Raw genomic sequence first — 20,038 nt, forward strand, 5'->3', positions numbered from 1 at the left:
AGTTCCGCATGGAATCCCTGCGGTCGGTGGTGGCTGCCCTGGTTCCGGGGGAATTCATGGCCTCCATCGATTTGAAGGATGCGTACCTTCACATCCCCATATTCGAGGGTCATCAGAGATACCTTCGATTTGCCATTGCGGAGGATCACTACCAGTTCGTGGCGTTGCCCTTTGGTCTCGCCTCGGCTCCGCGGGTCTTCACCAAGGTGCTTGCACCGGTTCTGGCATTATTGAGGGCCCAGGGCGTTTCTGTCCTGGGGTATCTGGACGACATTCTGGTTCGGTCTGCGACCAGCCAGGGTCTGGAGAAGGACCTGTCTGTCACGATGCAAACTCTGCAGGAGTTTGGTTGGACGATAAATTTTCCAAAGTCGACACTGAGTCCGTCGGTTCGTCTCCCCTATCTGGGAATGATTCTGGACTCTGTGCAGGCGAAGGTCTTCCTGCCGGAAGACAAACTCAGGACTCTCCGGGAGGAAGTCAGGTCCCTCAGGGACGTTCCGAACTCGTCTCTGCGGACGTGTATGAGATGTCTGGGATTGATGGTCACGGCCTTCGAGGCGATTCCTTTCGCCCAGTTTCACACGCGGGGTCTCCAAGCGGAGATCCTGTCCAGGTGGGACGGGCGACCTCAATCTCTGGATCTTCAAATCTCGTTGAGTCATCGCACCAGAGGAAACCTTCTGTGGTGGCTCCAGTCCCCGTTGGTGTCCGGGGGCAAGTCGTTTCGTCCGATCTCGTGGACGGTAATCACCACGGATGCCAGCCTGTCGGGCTGGGGTGGAGTTCTGGGCGTTCTGTCTGCCCAGGGGACTTGGTCGGAGGGGGAGTCTTCCCTTCCGATCAACATTCTGGAATTGCGTGCGATAAGTCTCTGTCTTCATCGCTGGACGGACCGGCTGCAGGGTTGCCCGGTTCGGGTGCAGACGGACAATGCCACGGCGGTGGCCTACATCAACCACCAAGGGGGCACCAGGAGTGCCCGAGCGGCTCGAGAAGTGGCCGACATTCTGTCTTGGGCCGAGACTCATGTCCCGGCGATAACGGCGGTTCACATTCCGGGAGTGGAGAACTGGCAGGCGGACTATCTGAGTCGCCAGACCCTGGATCAGGGGGAATGGTCTCTCCACCCGGCTGTCTTCCAGATGTTGTGCGCGAAGTGGGGTCTTCCAGATGTGGACCTGTTCGCGTCTCGTCTCAACAACAAGGTGAGAAGGTTCGTGGCAAGGACGCGCGACCCTCGGGCAGACGCGTCGGACGCGTTAGTGGCCCCGTGGCATCAGTACAGGCTGATGTACGCGTTTCCACCGATTCAGTTGCTGTCCAGGTTCCTTCGCAGGTTACACTCGGAACGCAACACGGTGATTCTTGTGGCACCGGACTGGCCTCGCCGGTCCTGGTACGCAGACCTCGTGAATCTGGCGGTCGACGCCCCGTGGCGTCTACCTCTTCGAGACGATCTACTGTCTCAAGGACCGATATACCATCCTGCTTTACAGTCGCTGGCTTTGACGGCCTGGCTGTTGAGACCGAGGTCCTGAAGGAGAGGGGTCTCTCTCCGGAGGTCGTTCATACTTTAATCAACGCGAGGAAGTCTTCCTCAGGGAAGGTTTATTACCGTACTTGGAAGGCCTATTTTGCCTGGTGTGAGTCCAGGGGGTTTTCACCCCGCACGTACTCGGTGTCCCGTGTGCTGTCTTTCCTTCAAACGGGTGTTGATCAGCGTTTGGCGCTGGCTACGATAAAGGGTCAGGTGTCTGCTCTGGCCGTTCTGTTTCAACGTCCCGTGGCTTCCAACCCATTGGTTGGCACCTTTTGTTCAGGGTGTGCGGCATCTGGTTCCCCCTAGGCGGGATCCTCTGCCCCCTTGGGACTTGAATCTCGTTCTATCTGTGTTACAACGTGCTCCTTTTGAACAGATCAGGGAGATCTCGTTGTATATGTTGTCCAAAAAGGTCGCCTTTTTGGTGGCGATCACTTCGGCTCGCAGAGTGTCGGAGCTGGCGGCTTTGTCCTGCAAGTCTCCGTACCTGGTTATTCATTTGGATAAGGTGGTCTTGCGACCTAATCCTTCTTTTCTTCCGAAACGAGTTTCGGAATTCCATCTTAATGAGGATATTGTCTTGCCTTCGTTGTGCACGAAGCCTAAACATCCAAAGGAGGTGAGATTGCACTCTCTGGATGTTGTTCGGGCGATAAGGGTTTACCTTAAATCGACTGAGTCTTTTCGAAAGACGGACTCCTTGTTTGTTCTTCCAGAGGGTCCTCGGAAGGGCATGGCGGCTTCGGCCTCTACCATCGCCAAATGGATCAGGCAGACCATTGAACAGGCCTATGCTTTGCAGGGGAAGGTTCCCCCTGTGCCTGTGAAGGCGCACTCTACTAGATCTCTGAGTACGTCTTGGGCCTGTCGTCATGGGGCTTCTGTAGCCCAGGTGTGTAAGGCGGCGACCTGGTCGACCGTGCACACTTTCACAAAATTCTACAAAGTAGATGTTCAGGCATCGGCGGATGCTTCCTTTGGCCGCAAGGTTCTTAGTGCGGCTGTTCCCTAGGGTCCCTTGTTGGGGACTCCTGGCTGTTGGGATAAGTTTTATATCCCCTGGTTTTTTTGTCTTTTCCTGGGTTGTTGCTCCTGTTGAGCACTTGTTTTTTGCTGTTGCCCAGCTGGTTTCCTTCCTTTGGTAAGGTTCCTTTCCTTGATGCGGAGACTGCGTTGCCTTTCGGCGCGGATGCGTTTCCCACCCCTCATGTTTGCACTGCTATGGGACGTCCCCATATGTGACGAATATGAAGAGGCGGCGACTGTCGGAGGACGTAAGAGAAAACGGAATTTTTGTAAAATCTTACCTGTAAAATTCCTTTCTCTGAGTCCTCCGACAGTCGCCGCCCCCGCCCCTCTTTTGGGGTTTGGTTGTATACTCTACTGCTATTCCACTAAAACTGAGATATGGTTGCAGGAAGTAGGAGGGTATTGACTGAGGGGACCACCCCTTGAGGGTGGGATATGTTAAAAGCTTTATTGTTAACATATTCTGTTGCCTAGCTACTCCTTCGGAGCGCAAAGTCTAATACTCCATATGTGACGAATATGAAGAGGCGGCGACTGTCGGAGGACTCAGAGAAAGGAATTTTACAGGTAAGATTTTACAAAAATTCCGTTTTTTCTTTTACATCCTCTGACAGGCACAGCCTCTTCCAAGTTTTATCACTGTTGGGTAATGGCGCCCTCTGCAGGAGCAGGCAATATTGATAAAACTTGGAAGAGGCTGCGTCTGTCAGAGGACTCAGAGAAAATAATTTTACGGTAGGTTCTTACAAAAATTCTATTTTTTCTTAAAGTAAAGCAAATTATATGAAACGGAGCAAAACTGAAATGGACAAAAGGAGAGAGAGAGATATGACCGATGTTACATGTCTTCAGAGTGTAAGGATGTCCTTTTCTCATCTCTCTCTTGAACGTTCAACATAGTGTATTCTTATAATGTATGCAAAGACGATGTCAGAAAAAAGTGTTCCCAAGAAGGTAGTAATTCTAAATATAAAAATAACACCCACTCTTGCATATATGGTTTGAGTTTGGAGTAAGACACAACTCCACCCAACAAACTAACATAGAAACTCAAAATAGAAATACATAGCAAAATGGCTTCTCTGTCCTTCAAAAAGACATAATGAGGTAACCTTCAAAACCTAATATATTACATTCTAACATTCATATGTATTTCAGAGACTTTTATCATTTGAAATATTAAACTCTAAATCTCTGACAGATTACGGGTAGCCTCTGTTAGATCTTGTCATTGTGGGACAAACTGATTCAGTCCTTGGACATATTGATTCGTCTGACATTGAAGACCAGGTTGTCCCTGGCATGCTTTGGAGTTGAAGAAGTCCTTGCTCCTGATCGCATGGAAGATCCTCATGACAGATGCCAGTTGGTTAAGCTGTGGAGGAGTCCTGGTAACCTTGATAATGCTAGAGACTTGGAAGTTGAAACAGTTGTGTCTCCTGATCAACATTCTGGAGATTTGGGTGATAGATCTGTCCCTGCAAGCTGGACTATTGGCTCAGCTGATCAGAAAGAAAGATTCCTGTCCTGGGTAGGACATCAGCAATATTCCCCTTTTCACTCCCAATCGCAAGGTTGTGTTTCTTCTTATCACCTCTGCGGGATGAGCGTCCCAGCTTGCAGGCTAAAGAACACTTTTTGGACTTACACAGGGACAAGTTAAAGGTGAGGTCTAGAACTTCTTTCCTTCTTAAAGTAGTTTGAGCCTTCCACCTTAAATAGTACATCCTCCCATTTCTCTGTCTGGCTCTAGTTCATCAGAAGGAGATTCCCCTCCATTGCCAGGATGTATGTTTGTGCTCTACATGTTGATCTCACAGCCTCTGCCCCCGTTAGAAATGCAGACTCTTTAATTTTCAATTTCAATCATTGTGATGGTCCTCAGAGGCTCAGACAGATCATTATTCAAGCTTGTGGTCCTAAAGGATCAGGATCGACCCTTTCCTGTCAAGATGTGCTCTACTAGATCTTTGTGTGCTTCTTGGGATTTTTAGCATCAAGCTGCAGTTTCCTAAAAGTATGCTGTTCTTCTGGAGGCTTTGAGTTTTAAGCAGCCCAGTCAAGTTGTGTTGCTTTTTGTGGACCGTTTAGTGTTTTTTTTGCTGTTGCCCACCCTTCATTCAGACTGCTTTTGGATATTCTGTCTGTCTCAGAATTCCTGTGTCTTTCAATAAATAAGAAAGAAAATTATTTTTACCGTATTCATTTCTTGCCATATTTTGAGGGAAATAGGTCCCACCACTGTGATCATGCTCTTAGTACTGCTGTCATATGACATCCACGCAGATCAATGAATGAGACTTTTGACTATAGGCTTAACAGGAAGTGATTAAATGTTATTTCGGGGGCGTGGCTTGGTATGCGACGAGGGTGGCAGCACACTGAGGAGCTCCTCGGCTCTCCTGCCTGTTCCCTCGGCCTTGTAGGCAGCGCATGATGGGCAGACTGACCTGGCACACTCCACAGAATCACCAGCAACGTTCCTTCACCTTAGCAGCGGTGAGAAACATCTCGGACAAATTTAAGTCCCAAACCTCCTCACGAGGCAGCATGTCTGGGGACAAGATGGCGCCGACTCAGAGACGAAGAGAACAGTGAGGGATCTCTCTCAGCGTCGGAGGATGTGGTAAGCAGAGATTCTCCTGCAGACATGCCCCTTACCATTGCAGCAATGACGATTGCTGCAGATATAAAATCAACGTTCTCAGCAGCAACCACAGACTTGAAAGCTAATATTCTGGTCCTGATTCCACAGGCGCCTCAGAAAATCTTTAACATCATCCTAGAGCTCCATGTGGATGCAACGATTGATTTTGTACACGCACATAGATCTCTTAGAGCTAAAGGCCCTGACTCTAGACCCCCAAGGGACATTGTTGTTTCCAGAACTTTGCACTGAAAGAAGAAATAATGTTCAAGGCTAGACAAAATGGATCTATCATTTTCAACGACCGCTCAATTTTTGATGTTTCGGGACTTATCACAGATAACCCTAAAAAAACAGGAGAGCATTACGCCCACTACTGACCGCCCTCCGGGAGAAGGATCTGAAATATCAATGGCGCTTTCCCTTTGTGCTCCCTGTCTCACATAATGGGAAACTTGCTGAGGTCTCCAAACAACCTGGCCGATTTTTGTGACGGATTACAGATACCTCTAGTCGAGCTGCCGGATTGGTATCGGGAATATAAATTGCTGCCCTTCGCTAGGAGCCCGCCACAAACTCCACTCAACTCGCCAGATAAATGTGCCCACAAGAAGAGCAAAATCACCTGCCATGGAGGTCCAGGCATGCATGCACCTGCTGTGCGACGAAAGACAAGACTGTAAGCTGTCTCCTAAACTTGAATCTTGAGTTTATCCTCCTAAAGGGACATAAGGATACATTGTCCCCGAGCTAGCTAGCCATCTGTGGATGGTAGGTCTCATGGTTTGCCCGCCTTTACTATCCAACAGGGCCCTGGACTTGCTTTGAGTTCCCGAATTGGGAGATACCACCGTAGGCCACGATTACTAGGATGGCTAGCGCATAATTACTCAATGCTTTATGATTATGCAGCCTATAGATACCCATGTACTTTAGTCCCATACCAAGATATGATATGTCTGCGACATTGTTCATGGATGATTTGCACTTTGCTTATACAACATTGTGTGGACCCAGATTTATGTGCTTGACGATCTGTTTTTTTTTTTTTTTTTTTTTTTTAATCCAAGGTGACTGTTAAGCTGGTATCTGTTGCACAGTTCATCATTGTTCTGGTTCTCCCAACCTGATATCTCCCATCCCATAGATTTCATTGATATTACTCAATGGTTAATTTCTCCTTACAGCTAGTTGCCTTTGCTCAACTGGTAACCACCCCCCCCCCCCTTTCCCTAACTTTTCAGTTGCCTCTGGTTGGGAGATGTTATTCCCAGTTCATTGTTTTATGTTATGACCTCCTTTTGTTCTCAAAGTGTTACTCTTGGGGATACGGAGGTTCGAGGTACTCCATTATGGACTCCGGATGATATACTGATTAGGGATGATCGAACTTTTGAAAAGTTCGGTTCGACCAGAACACCCGAATTTCCCAAAAGTTCGGTTCGGATTCCAGAACCCCATTGAAATCAATGGGACCGAACTTCTGGAATCAAACACCATTTTGAAACCCTAAAACCCAATAAATGCCCCTAAAAAGTGCCCAGGGTTCTGGGTCATGCCCCAGGGACTATGAATCAGGAAAAAAAAAGTTCTTAAAAATTGTTGTTTTTGAGATATATATATATATACCCCTAACCCAGAATCTGCATAGTGGGGGCACCCTGACATGGCAGAGTTCGGTCATCCTGACATGGCAGCGTCAGTTCACCCTTCACTACACTACGGTCACCCTGACATGGCAGAGTCAGTTCACCCTAAACTACACTACGGTCACCCTGACATGGCAGAGTCAGTTCACCCTAAACTACACTACGGTCACCCTGACATGGCAGCGTCAGTTCACCCTTAACTACACTACGGTCACCCTGACATGGCGGCGTCAGTTCACCCTTAACTACTCTATGGTCACCCTGACATAGCAGAGTTCGGTCACCCTGCCATGGCAGAGTCAGTTCACCCTAAACTATACTACGGTCACCCTGACATGGCAGCGTCCGTTCACCCTTAACTACACTACGGTCACCCTGACATGGCAGAGTCAGGTCACCCTAAACTACACTACGGTCACCCTGACACTTAAAGCTATCCCTACAAAAACTAGATTTTTGAATCTAACTATAGTGGTATATAGTACCCTAACTACACTGCATATCCCTTTCCTCACACTAATAATTGCAAAATGACACTGGAGCAACACAAATGCTTCCACTCTCTTCCACAGCCCCTGTATTACAGTGCTAGAGTTTTTTGGCGGGCTATGTTCTATACTGGGGGCGCATGGGGGTGCGTATTCACTCCTCATTGGGCTCTGGACCCCTTAGTCACTCCAATCACATTTTACTGAGGTTTCTGGGCCAATCATGGGCTTTTAAAGCCCAGTTCCTGTCCCATTGCATTTTGGGCGGTTCTGGTGGCCGAATTCCGAACTTTTACCGCAAAAAGTTTGGCATTTGGCCGAATTTCGAACACCCAATGTTCAGGTCCAACCGATGGTCGACCCGAACCGTTCGATCATCCCTAATACTGATCTCCCTTAGAGGGAGGCTTCCACTTCAGTCAGACCGTGGGTTCTAACGATTGAAAGTGCTTACTTCATTGCAAAAGTACCTCGAGCCTCGGTTTACCTCAAGATTTGAGTTTAACTATTTGCCTTGTCATTAACCTCCATGTATTTTCCCCCGACACACCTACATGTATACACGTACAACTTTGAATGACTCCGTACGGGAGGGGGTTCACGTTGTTCTTTTACATTATGATCTGTTTTACCCATTGACTGCCTACCTCTAAGGACGAAGGTAACTTAACTTATAGACAGGTTACTTAATCCTTAAGGAGAGCTGAGTGCCTTTTTACTCTGTTTTGTTATCTGATATTCTAAAGATAATTCAGTGTTTATCGCACATTATTTTGCCTCCTCCGATACAGTCCTCCCACTACCCCCGACAGGTAGACTCTGCCGCGTTCCTTTTGTGAGCGTGGTATAGTCTACATTCATTTTTAATATAAATGTGAAAAAAATGTCCATGCTATCCCTGTGCATTAACCACCTATTACTCAACTCTATATACTATAGAAAGCAGATGAGCACCACAATGCATAGCACCACTATGCATCCAACCACCTGTACAAAATGCAATAAATGTATAGTCACAAAAAAAAGTGCAGTGCTCTCCTTCAGTAAAGTGCATTCAAATTATAGTGCATAAATATCTGAAAACTGTAAAAATCATATATGTATAATAATTTAATAACGTGAGTCCATCTTTTCTTTTAAATATATATACAATCCATCAATAAATGATTCAATGTCTGTGAAAAAAAGGGGTGCAGTCCCATACACCAGAAACTCTTCAGTAATTGTCTATGATCACCAAAGTGCCCTTCACCCCACCTATTGGCGTCCTCTCACCTGCTTGAATGAACCTCACTAATTAAAGGAGGTCTATATGCACATTGCAGTGTTATAAGTGGCACCACTCCCACTGGCCGTACACTCCAAATCTGTGGCTCTGTGTGGGGTCAATCATATAGGAGGCAAGAGGAAAAAACCATAGTGCAAATTGCTAATAAAAAACATTTATTTCCATATAAACATCCACTCACATTTCAGAAGTAAAAAAACTAGCATTTCACAATACAATCCTCTGCACACACAGCTCCACCTAGTCACAGCCTTATTAAGTCACCGCCCACCTCAGGCGTAGCGCCCAATGGGCTTTCTCAAAGGTTTAGGCTCTGAACCTTTTGGTTCTGGGTCATTTGGGTCGTTTCTGTTGTCATTATAATTTAAAAAGAGTAAACCGAGTTGATTGATAATAAATGGCTTCAGCCAAACACTAACCATGAGTGAAAGAAAAGTTTTTGTGTATCATTCATATTCTCTGAAAAATGGCCAAGAAATCCTAAATTCTTCCAGGGTATGTAAACTTATGAACACAACTGTATCTGCCTTCTGGGACCAGATATGTGACTTGACACTTAAAATCACTAACACTTCCATAGAGCTGACCCCTGAATGCTGCCTTTTACACATTACAAACCTTTCACTTCATAACTACAAACGTTCGGTGCTGAGACACCTTTATGCAGCCAGTTCCCTGATCCCTAGTCCCTAGAGGTCATCTTACACACCAAAAATTGGAGATTGGCTTCACAATATCAATATTCTATACAATATGGGGGAATCTATTGCCATAGCAACTGACAGAACCGATCGATTCCACATAACATTGACAGCCTGGCATCTCTTCTGCCACTCACAATGCCAAATGTGCCAGCACTGAACCCCCTCCCTGGCTCTAAATTCTAGATTCTCTCTGCTTACTTATCTTCTCTTTTCTTGATCTGGGAACAGACTATTAGGGCTCTTTCACACGGGCGATCAGTTTTTTGCCTCCGCTCTGGTCCTTTTTTTTTTTCCACGGAGCGAATGACACTTGTGTCATCCGCTCCGTATGTCCGCATATCATCCCATCCGTTTGCGGATGATATACGGACATAATGTAAGTCTATGGACATTGCGGATGTCAGCGGATGACACAGCTGACATCCGATTTTGCTTCCTTTCCGTTTTTTGAATGGAGGAAAAATGGGGTTCTGTTCCGTTCCAAAAAACGGAACAGAACTGAAAGGAAGAAAATCGGATTTCAGCGGATGGTATTCCGCTGACATCCGCAATGCCATTGACTTGCATTATGTCCGTAAATCATCCGCAAAAAAATAGGATGATTTGCGGACATACGGAGCGCCCGTGTGAAAGGGCCCTTAACCTATTATTCCTTATCCCCTACATCTCTATTACATATCCTATTCTTACACTTTCTGTCGTTCACAAATCTATATTCTACCTACCTATAAACTGAGATTTAGCGGTATGGTCAGGATGTCAAAACACCATATTGATGCTCTAAGAGGGGTAAGGTCACCATTGTCAGATCTGAAGTTTTATTCCAACTGGCATAACCTGAAATTTTCTCCTCAACGATCTGAGCCTATAATTTCCTCCTTCCTCTTTCTCTACCCTCTGAGCAATCTTTCTTTGTCTCCTCCTTTCTCCACAAATAAGATCGGTATATGCTTAACAGTTTTGGAAATGGGAGCATCATACTAGCTATACAGTTGATTGCTTGGTTTTGTATTACTCTTTGTATATGTTCATCTGTATAATTTATCTTTGTTTCTTATGCACGTCAATAAACTTGATTGTAACATAAATGTTATTTTCTCTTCGTTTTTTTTATTTAGAAGTACTTTCTCATTCTGTGTGTTGGACAGATTGAGATTATGAGAAAATTTAGGAGTGCAGGTCTTTAATACCACAGTTGCATATAAAGCAGCACTATAAACGGCAGCAGCATTTCTGTGGCATTTCTCTCTGCACTTCCCAATCATACGAATGTAAAAAGTACATCAGATAGTAGCTTCAGTAACACTTCTTTATAATAAGTTTATCACTGGTGTTTATTTTCTCTCCAATTAGTAGTGTTTTGACAAAAATGGATTTAACTATAGTTGCTGACGTACAGGTAGTTATAGTAGTACAGGTGGTTAAGATAGTACTTTAAGGCTCGGTTTCCACTAGTGCGACTTGCGGTGCGACTTGACACATGTCAAGTCGCACAGCAAGTCAAAACCCATTGTTTTCAATGGGGCACGTTTCCACTGCCGCGGCTTCAGTTGCCGCGACCTCAAAAGTAAATCGTGTACTACTTTTGAGCGCGACTTCCCTCTATATATGAGGGACAAGTCTAACTGAAGCCGCGGTTTACTTTTGCTACGAAGTCGTGCTAGAAGTAGCACGACTTCGTAGCCGCACTAGTGGAAACCTAGCCTTACAAAGGCAGTTAATGCTACAAGGGATATTGTATGGAAACTGAATAACTAAATGTTTGGGGAAAGCATGTTGTACATAAAACGAATAAATCATTATTTAATCCTCAGATGACCTGAAGACTCAGCACAATTTTGCAATGCAGGAGGACATCTGGGACTGTGATTGGGACAATTTTGAGACGCTATATAAGAAATGGTCTGAAATCCGTGATAATTTTAACATGTAAGAAAAATGTATTGATTTCTCTTCTTTCTAGAATTTTGATCTGATAGAAGAAAAAATGCTTTTAGCTCAGTTTGACTGATAAGTGTGTGTTCCTTTCTCCTCCACCTCAGCCGATCAAGCACTGTCACAGTACCGTAAGACCCAGTCCACACTAGCGCGACTTGTCAGGCGACTTGTCAGCCTGACAAGTCGCACTTCCTCGCGGTCCATTGACCGCTACAGGACCCGTTCTAATAGGAGCGACACAAGTCGCTCCGACTTAGAAAAAGGGTCCTGTACTACTTCGGGGCGACCTCGGAGCGACTTGCATAGACCTCTATTATGTGAAGTCCATGCAAGTCGCTCCGAAGTCGTGGTGCTTGGCAATGCACAAGTCGCCCCCGAAGTAGTACAGAGTCGTGTCGCTTAGTGTGAACTGACTCTAAAAGTGATTGAGTGGCTCTATAAATGCCTGTATCCCTTTTAGTCAATAGCAGGGAGGCAGCTGAAAGAAAAACATACCAAGCTCATGGCTGCTCCTGCAGTTGTGAGCTTGTTTTTTACCACTTGAAGTCTAAGCGGTCAGCTTTCATTATGTAATCCTTTCTATCTTAACTGTAATTTGCTTTTTTCTCCTTTTAACTCAAATTGCAATTTTGTGTCTGCTCTAATAACTTTCCTACCAGACTGTTTGCACCATGCCTCTTGAGTAAGGGGGAGGGGGGTTCGCTCTTTGCTGCAAAACTGCTCCAGTTTTGATTAATTCCATCCACTGTTTACATTTTATCCTCCTGAGCGCTGCACTCTAAGTACATTACTCCTAAAATTATTATTTCTTTTAGGTAGGCTGTGTGTAGAAGAGGCAATGTAATAAAACAATTACCGTTTATTAAAATTAGTGTGCTGAGGTTTGTACATGTCTTACACTTCACAATTTATGGACTTTCTAGTGAAACAAGGCACATTTAATGATGGGGTTTTTATGAAACTCTTTACATCCTGCTTTTTATGCATTTTCATTTTTATCAATAATCTTGTAAGGACCTTCCCCTTCTGTAAAATAAATCTTCTAAAACCTAATTTAAAGTGAAACTGTTATGGTTTTGGTCAATTTAATTTTTTTAAGTTTGTTGCCCCCTTTCACACTACAGACCAACTTAGTCTGCCTGTCAGTTTTTGAACCATCCATTGCTGTGCAGCAGCAGCCGCTGACACTCTCCAACATGTGTCCGTGGACAAACGTTGACATCCGATCCTGTCCACTAAAAACAGATGGATGGGAATTGGTTCCCTATCTGTCTATCTGATTGGATGACAGTCCATAGAGGACACTGGGCAGCAGAGAGATCCGCTGGCAGACTTCACCAGTGTGAAAGGTGCCTAAATACAAATTAGTATTTACATTGTTTTATTTATCTTAAATATTTATATTAACAAACACACACTTAATGTAGAGTACATCTTAATGCTCAGATTTTAGTGCAGAAGTGCTGTCTGACAAAGTAAACCATTCATAAAAGAAATTTGGGTGGAAATTGTTTGAGAAGATGGTTGTCATGCAAATAAAAAGCCACCAGTAAGGGATGCACAATCATAAACTCATATAGTCATACACTGGGGGTCAATTTGTTACTAGATTTGTTCGTCCAATGCTATCTCTTCATGTAAACCTTGCTTAAGCCTCTTTCATACTCCTTATTACTGATTTTATTACTTGTTTGGGAGTGTAACAACCATAGGAGACCTACTCTGCTTTAGCACTTGCTCACTCGTAGAGATTTTTAAAAGGGATTCAAAAGGTAAATGAATAAATCTACGGGTAAACCAGAAAGCCCTTAAAAAGCAACTCTGTACTGAGAAAAGAATTAGTAAAGTAATATTAGAGTTGTACAGGTGACACCACCTATTTTCCCCAATATTCACAGCACCACCGCCTCTGTGATCTGCCATTGAAGTCCCATAAATACAGGTGGAGAGCTTTTCCTAGGTGTTCTCTTCCACAGTTATCAGTCACTGGGGTGGTTGTCTGGATCTTTTTGACTCCAAACAACGCTCAAACAAAGAAGGCACTAGCTTTATGGGGAGAACAGGAGATCAGAGCTTTGCCAGAGGGAGTTCTGAGATGTCTCTGAAAATGTATACATTGTGTAAGTGTTCATGGAAGGCAATACTTGCCATCATTATCTGTGCATGTACCTTAATAGATTTGTTCTGTCTCCATAGGCCCAACGCAGTATTTGAGGTAGATACAGACTTACAGAAAAATGTCCTTTCAGAAGTAAAAGCTGAGCTTATTTGGCCTTCCATAATCAGTTCATCCCGTCATATACACTTTCCCCTGACAAACACCAACAGCTCATCAGTAAGTACAGCAATGCATCTTTTGTTTTCTTGAATAATGTTAAGTAGCACTATTTGTATCATAGTTGTGTATATTCATTAAAATAGACTTAAAACCTTTTTTATCTTTCGTTCATTGACGGAATGTCTTCAGACCATCGGGCTTTATGCTGCTCTCTCTTCAGGAGAAGGACTAGACGGAAACCTTTTTGGTTACACCCCTGGGGCAGTCCCAGAGAGTATACCATTACTTTCTGCTATAGGACTAGTTTTTTTTTCTGCCTAGGCAAGAGTAAGGACCTAGCTCTCTGCTGGGATCTGCAGTACTGGCATGTTTTCCATTTTAAATGGAATTTTTTACTTTTCTTTAATATTTTTGTTCCTGTGAGAACTACAATCAACAGCCGGACTGGGCCACGCACTGGATATTCTAGATCCTTATGACCTTCCCAGTCTGGCCTGCGAGCACGATCCAACTATTAGCTCTGCGGCTGGCCGGGGAGTGAAATACCTTGCGAGGTCACATAACCCTGGTCACGACAGCAGTCAGGATCAGAGTTGCAGCATACCTCTAGCCACAGCACCCCCATTCCAAGATGTGTATTGTCCCCCCTCCTTTCTTACGGAATTGCTGGGGCGGATGGTAGGCCCCTCCTGTGCCCTTCCTCCATCTCATGCTTTTACCCGCTTCTCCTTAGTGGGGTTCCCCTGCGTAGGTGCCCTCCTCTGCCCCCTGTCCACCCCCTGGCCCTATTGGGGGGGCATGGGTTTATTTGGGTAGGGGGGCTGGTCTGGTGCTGGGCCAGAGAAGTAGTGGGTGTATGCCGCTGCCGCCCCCTTTTTGGGGGTGTTTGTACCTGGGTGCTGCGGGGGGGGGGGTCTTTGGGGGTCCACTCCTGGGGTCTGTGTTTTTCTGTGGGGTCCAGGGTCCTATGCAGCGCCGCGTGGTGCCGCCATTTTTCCGTGGATTTTGTATTCCCAGCTTCAGCGGCCATGTTTGTGTCGTCCAGCGGCCATGTTTTTGGTTTCCCCATAGAGTTTAACGGCGGACATTTTCTTGTAGTCTGATGCGTTGATGGGAGCATCTAGTGTCGGGTCGGCGCTTCCTCTTTCCATCGCAGTTTGGCGCTCTCCAGTTCGGGTGGTGAGTCTCTTGGGGTACACTATCCTCCCTCTGCTGTATTCTGCTCTGCGGGCGTTCTGATTCTTGAGGTCCCTCCGTTTTTTGCACGGCGTGGCTCCGATTAACCCTTTATTGTCTTGGAGCCTCTGGAGCGCGTATCACCACCTGATCCACTCCTGGAAGCTGCGGGACCCTCTGGGTCTTTCTGCCCTGGCGGCCATGACGGCATCCCTGCAGTCACTAGAATCCAAAGTAGATGTGGCCCTGCAAAGGAGGCCTAGCAAGAAGCGCCCCTCGCCTTCACCTGTATCCTCTGCTTCCTCAGATTCTGAGGTGGATCGATCTGGCCGCCACGGACGAGAGTCAGCCCACTGGGTCTGCATCCACATTGGAGGACACAGCTGAAGCGGAGTCGGCGACTCCAGTGCAGTTTGGCACCCACAAATCTTCCAAGAGGACTATGGTGTTTCCCTTTCCTGCCTATTTTTATGAGATTGTCACTAGTCAGTGGGGTTCTCTGAAGCGCATGGTTGGAATACCTAAGCGTTTCACAAGAAGATATCCCTTTGAGGAGTCTCTTTTGAAGAAAATAAAGCCCGTACACACGCAACGATTATCGGCCGAACGATCGGCCGTCTTTTGTCCAGTGTTGTGTTGGTTGAAATGTGCTCTAGACTGCACACAAATTTTGTCGGCCAACAACAACCAACTGCAGAAGTGATGTCATGTTCTGGTCTACTTCTCGTGTGTTTTTTCTTCTCTGAGCATGCCCAGTCTTGCTCATCTGATGTTTGTCGGCCGAAATCTGTACTGACTGACGAACAATCGGCCGTTCTGTTGTTGGCTAACAAAAATTTTATAGCATGCAGACCAGATTTTGTTCGGCCGAAAAGTCGCAGTCGGTTGTCGGAAGCATCAGACTAACAAGCCGACAATCGGCCGATCGGACGCTGGCCGAACATTTACGGCCGACAATCGGTACGTGTGTACGGGCCTTTACTGTCCCGCCGTCGGACTCCCAGGTTTCCAGGTTAAATAAGGCCACACTGTTACTAGTTGAGGATTCCCTGTCCTTTAAGAACCCCGTGGATAAGAGAGCTGAGGCTCTGGTCCAGTACCTATTCACTGTGGCTGGTTCAATTTTGAGACCGGTGTTCGCCATCATCTTGGTATCCCAGACTTTAACGGAATGGGCTAAAATTTTACGCCAGGATGTGGAAGGGAGTCAACACCCTCCTGAGCTAAAGGATCAGTTGATCCAGGGGTTACAATAGATTTGTGATGCGGCCCACTTAGCCGACAGGGTTTCTGTGACGGCGGTGATCCTTTGCCGCATGATATGGTTGAAGTACTGGTCGGCCGGCCAGGCTTCAGTGCTGACTGATCTTCCTTTTGTAGGTGACCGTTTGTTCGGTGCGTCTATGGAAGCGATCATTAAGGGTTTTACGGGAGGTAAGAGTACATTACTTCCAGAGGTTGCTAAGGGCAAGGAACCTCGTCGTAAACGTGGCCCTTTCTTCCTGACTCACAAGCGGCACTTTCATCCTGCCTGAAGGGGTGCCCTCACCTGCATCTGGGGTGGGGGGACATCTTCATCTTTTTCTGGATCTATGGACCTTGCTCTTTCCGGACAAATTGGTGCACGAGCTGACTCGGTTTGGTTACAAGATCGAGTTTCGGCCCTTGCCTCTGGCAAGGTTCTTTTCTTTCAACTTACGACTGTCTCACGAGTGGCTACAGGGCCTCTATGGAGCAGTGCAGGACCTGTTAGCACAAAGAGTTATTGTGCCGGTTCCAGAGTCCATCCGCACGGTAGTAGCTTTCCTTCATTAAGCAGATCTTATGGCTTCTATCGATCTCAAAGACGCTTACCTTCATATCCCAATATATTTCAGGCATCAGCGTTTTCTTCGTTTTGCCATGGGCAAGTAGCACTATCAATTTGTGGCGTTACCTTTTGGTCTCTCCTCAGGTGTTGACAAAGGTTTTGGCCCTCAGTTCTGGCCTTGCTTCGGCAGAAAGGGATCGCAGTACTGGGTTACCTGGACGATCTGCTTCCATGTGCCGAGTCTTCCTCGGCTCTATAGAAGCCGACTTGGACATTACTGTGCAAACTCTACAGGAGTTCGGGTGGACTCTGAATTTTCAGAAATTGGCACTGACTCCATCCACCAACCTGGACTACGTGAAGCTGATGCTGGACTCCGCGTCAGCCCGGGTGTTTCTTTCTCAGACGAAACTTATACATAGTTACATACATACATACATGGTAGTTGAGGTTGAATAAAGACAATAGTCCATCCATTTCAACCTGTGTAGGTGTGTGTGGCCGTAATCATCTCTCATACCCCTGAATGTTCTGATCATTGAGATGTACGTCCAAGAGTCTTTTGAAAGCAACCATACTTCCCGCAGAAATCACCTCTTGTGGTAGAGAATTCTACAATCCTTTAGCCCTAACAGTAAAGAACCCCCTGCGTTAAAACGCTTCTCCTCTAATCGCATTGTATGCCCTCGAGTCCTCATGCAATCCTTTCGACTGAATAGCTTTTTTTCTATGCTGAGATCACCATTGAGGTATTTATAAATTGCTATCATGTCCCCTCTCAGGCGTCTCTTCTCCAGGGAGAATAAATCAAGCGATTGCAGACGCTCCTCATAATTAAGGTCCTCCAATCCCTTAATTAGTTTAGTTGCCCTTCTCTGGACTCTCTCCAGCTCCAACACATCCCTACTGAGGACTGGCAACCAGAACTGGACAGAATACTCCAGATGCGGGCAAACCAGAGTTTTATAAAGTGGTAGGATTATAGTTTTATCTCTGGCATACATCCCTTTCTTTATGCATGCCAATATTCTGCCGGCTTTGGCAGCTGCCTTTTGACATTGCATGCTACTGCTTAGTCTATCCTCTACTAAGACTCCCAGATCTTTCTCCATTTTTGATTCCCCCAAAGTCCCCCCCCCCCCCCAAAATTGTGATTTTATGTTTTTAGTCCCCAAGTGCAAAACCTTACACTTCTCCACATTAATCCTCATTTGCCATGTCGTTGCCCACTCTGTTATTTTGTCCAGGTCATTGTGTAGGATATCCGCTTCATGCCGTGCAGTTATTGCCCTGCCCAATTTTGTGTCATCTGCAAAAACTGATATAGAACTACTTATCCCGTCCTCAATGCTGTTTATGAATAATTTGAACAGGGTTGGTCCCAGGACTGAGCCTTGGGGGACCCCACTTAGCACCTCAGACCAGTCTGAGTATGCGCTATTTATTACCACCCTTTGGACACGCCCTTTTAGCCAGTTCCGTATCCAAGAGCAAACCATGCGGTCGATGTCTGCAGGCCTTGTTTTTTAAATTAAGCGCTTGTGGGGAACTGTATCAAACGCCTTAGCGAAATCCAGGTACACCACATCCACTGGTCTCCCCCTATCTAGCTCACAGCTCACCTCCTCGTAGAATGTTAAGAGATTGGTTTGACAAGAATGCCCATTTGTTAACCCATGCTGATTACAGCTGATGATGTTGTTGTCTTTAGCAAACTCTACGATATAGTCCCTTAACATCCCCTCCAGAAGTTTTCATACTATCTATGTCAGACTGACAGGCCTATAATTTCCCGGGACATGCCTCTGCCCTTTTTTGAATATCGGTATCACGTTAGCTTTCCTCCAATCCCCTGGTACATTTCCTGTCATAATACTGTCAGCAAAGATCAGGAACAGTGGTCTAGATATAGTCTTACTAAGTTCTTTGAGTACTCTCGGATGTACGCCATCCGGGCCTGGTGATTTATTTGTGTTAATTTTATCCAGCCTTTCCCTAATTTCACCCTCTGTTAGACATAGCGACAAGTCCTGTGAATTACTGCTATTCATACAGTCATGGTCAGTGTACCCCTCCTTTTCCTGTGTAAAGACTGAAGAGAAAAAAACGTTCATCACGGTTGCTTTTTCAGTTTTCTCTGTAACCATCCTCCCATCATTGTTAATTATGTGTGCAATATGCCCTGCCCTAGTTTTTTTGCTGTTGATATATTTAAAGAATTTCTTTGGGTTCTTTTTGCTATCCTCCGCTATTTGTCTCTCAAAGTTGATTTTAGCCATTTTGATTTCGTATTTACTTATTTGCCTCCTTGTATTGCTCGAAAGCCGATACTGTGCCCTCTGATTTTATATTTCTTGAAGGCCATTTTTTTTCCCCCAATACCTTTTTTAACATTACGGTTTAGCCAGCCAGGTTTGGCTTTGTCTCTTCTAAATTTATTTCCCATAGGAATGCACTGCGAGATGCATTTGTTTAATATGTTCCTAAAGCATTCCCGTTTTTCCTCTGTGGTCAGTGTTCCTAGGGTTTGGTCCCAGTTTACCCTTTCCTTCATTGAGCACAATTTGGGAAAGTTTGCCCTTCTGAAGTTTAGGGTTCTTATGTTCCCCACTTGCCTTTTTATATTGTTATTTATGCTAAATGTGATCATCCTGTGATCGCTAGAGCCCAGGTTGTCCTGGACTCCTACCTCCGAGATTAGGTCTGGGTCATTAGTGATCAATAGATCCAGCACTGCATTTTCTTTAGTAGGAGAATCCACCAACTGAGACATGTAGTTGTCCTGTAAGGTTTCCATAAATAGACTGTCCTTCTGTGAGTGTGTAGTCCCCTCTTCCCAGTCCATGTCGGGATAATTGAAGTCCCCCAATATGATGACTGATCCTAGTTTTGCCACTTTACCCAACAGTGATATAAATTCCAGCTCTACCTCCTCCCTTTGGTTGGGTGGCCTATAGCAAACCCCCACAATTACTTTTCCCTTTACTTCTTCCCTATGGAGTTCTACCCACACGGATTCTAACTCCATACTCATCCCTTCCATAATATAACTCCTCTCTATCACCCTTACATTATTCTTGACATAGAGACATACCCCTCCCCCTCTTTTTCCTACCCTGTCCTTCTGTTACACCGAATACCCTTGGATATTGGCCAGCCAGTCATGTGAGGGGTCGAACCAAGTTTCCGTTATTCCCACAAGGTCTATGTCCTCCTCATGTACTAACATTTCCAACTCATCAATTTTATTAGCTAGGCTCCTGGCATTTGCATATACCCCTCTTAGTTTTGTGGAAGTTGATAGTGAATGGTGATTATTTTTATTCCTGTTTGTTTGTTTGGTATGAGGCTTTCCCGCACAGACCCCCCAATTGACGTTATGGAGCTTCTGTCGCTGCGGACTCTAATACTGCCTTCTGTCCTTTGCTCCCTCCCTCATGACTCTACTTCTGAGCCCTCCCCCCCGTCTCCTAGTTTAAAAGCCCCTC

General features: G+C 45.7%; 1 protein-coding gene across 3 annotated transcripts in view; it reads left to right on the top strand.

The window, feature by feature from the left end:
* The window catches only part of TMEM131 (transmembrane protein 131), a 483,390-nt gene that overhangs the window by 345,398 nt on the left and 117,954 nt on the right, over window positions 1-20,038 (top strand). For all 3 annotated transcript variants that reach the window (XM_082245264.1, XM_082245263.1, XM_082245262.1), the window contains exons 22-23: window positions 11,163-11,277; window positions 13,483-13,621. In XM_082245264.1, the coding sequence (XP_082101390.1) occupies window positions 11,163-11,277; window positions 13,483-13,621 (254 nt within the window). The remainder of the gene's footprint in view (window positions 1-11,162; window positions 11,278-13,482; window positions 13,622-20,038) is intronic.

This window comes from Pelophylax lessonae (genome assembly GCF_965119305.1).
Source record: "Pelophylax lessonae genome assembly, chromosome: 2".
In the NCBI taxonomy this organism is placed as follows: domain Eukaryota; kingdom Metazoa; phylum Chordata; class Amphibia; order Anura; family Ranidae; genus Pelophylax; species Pelophylax lessonae.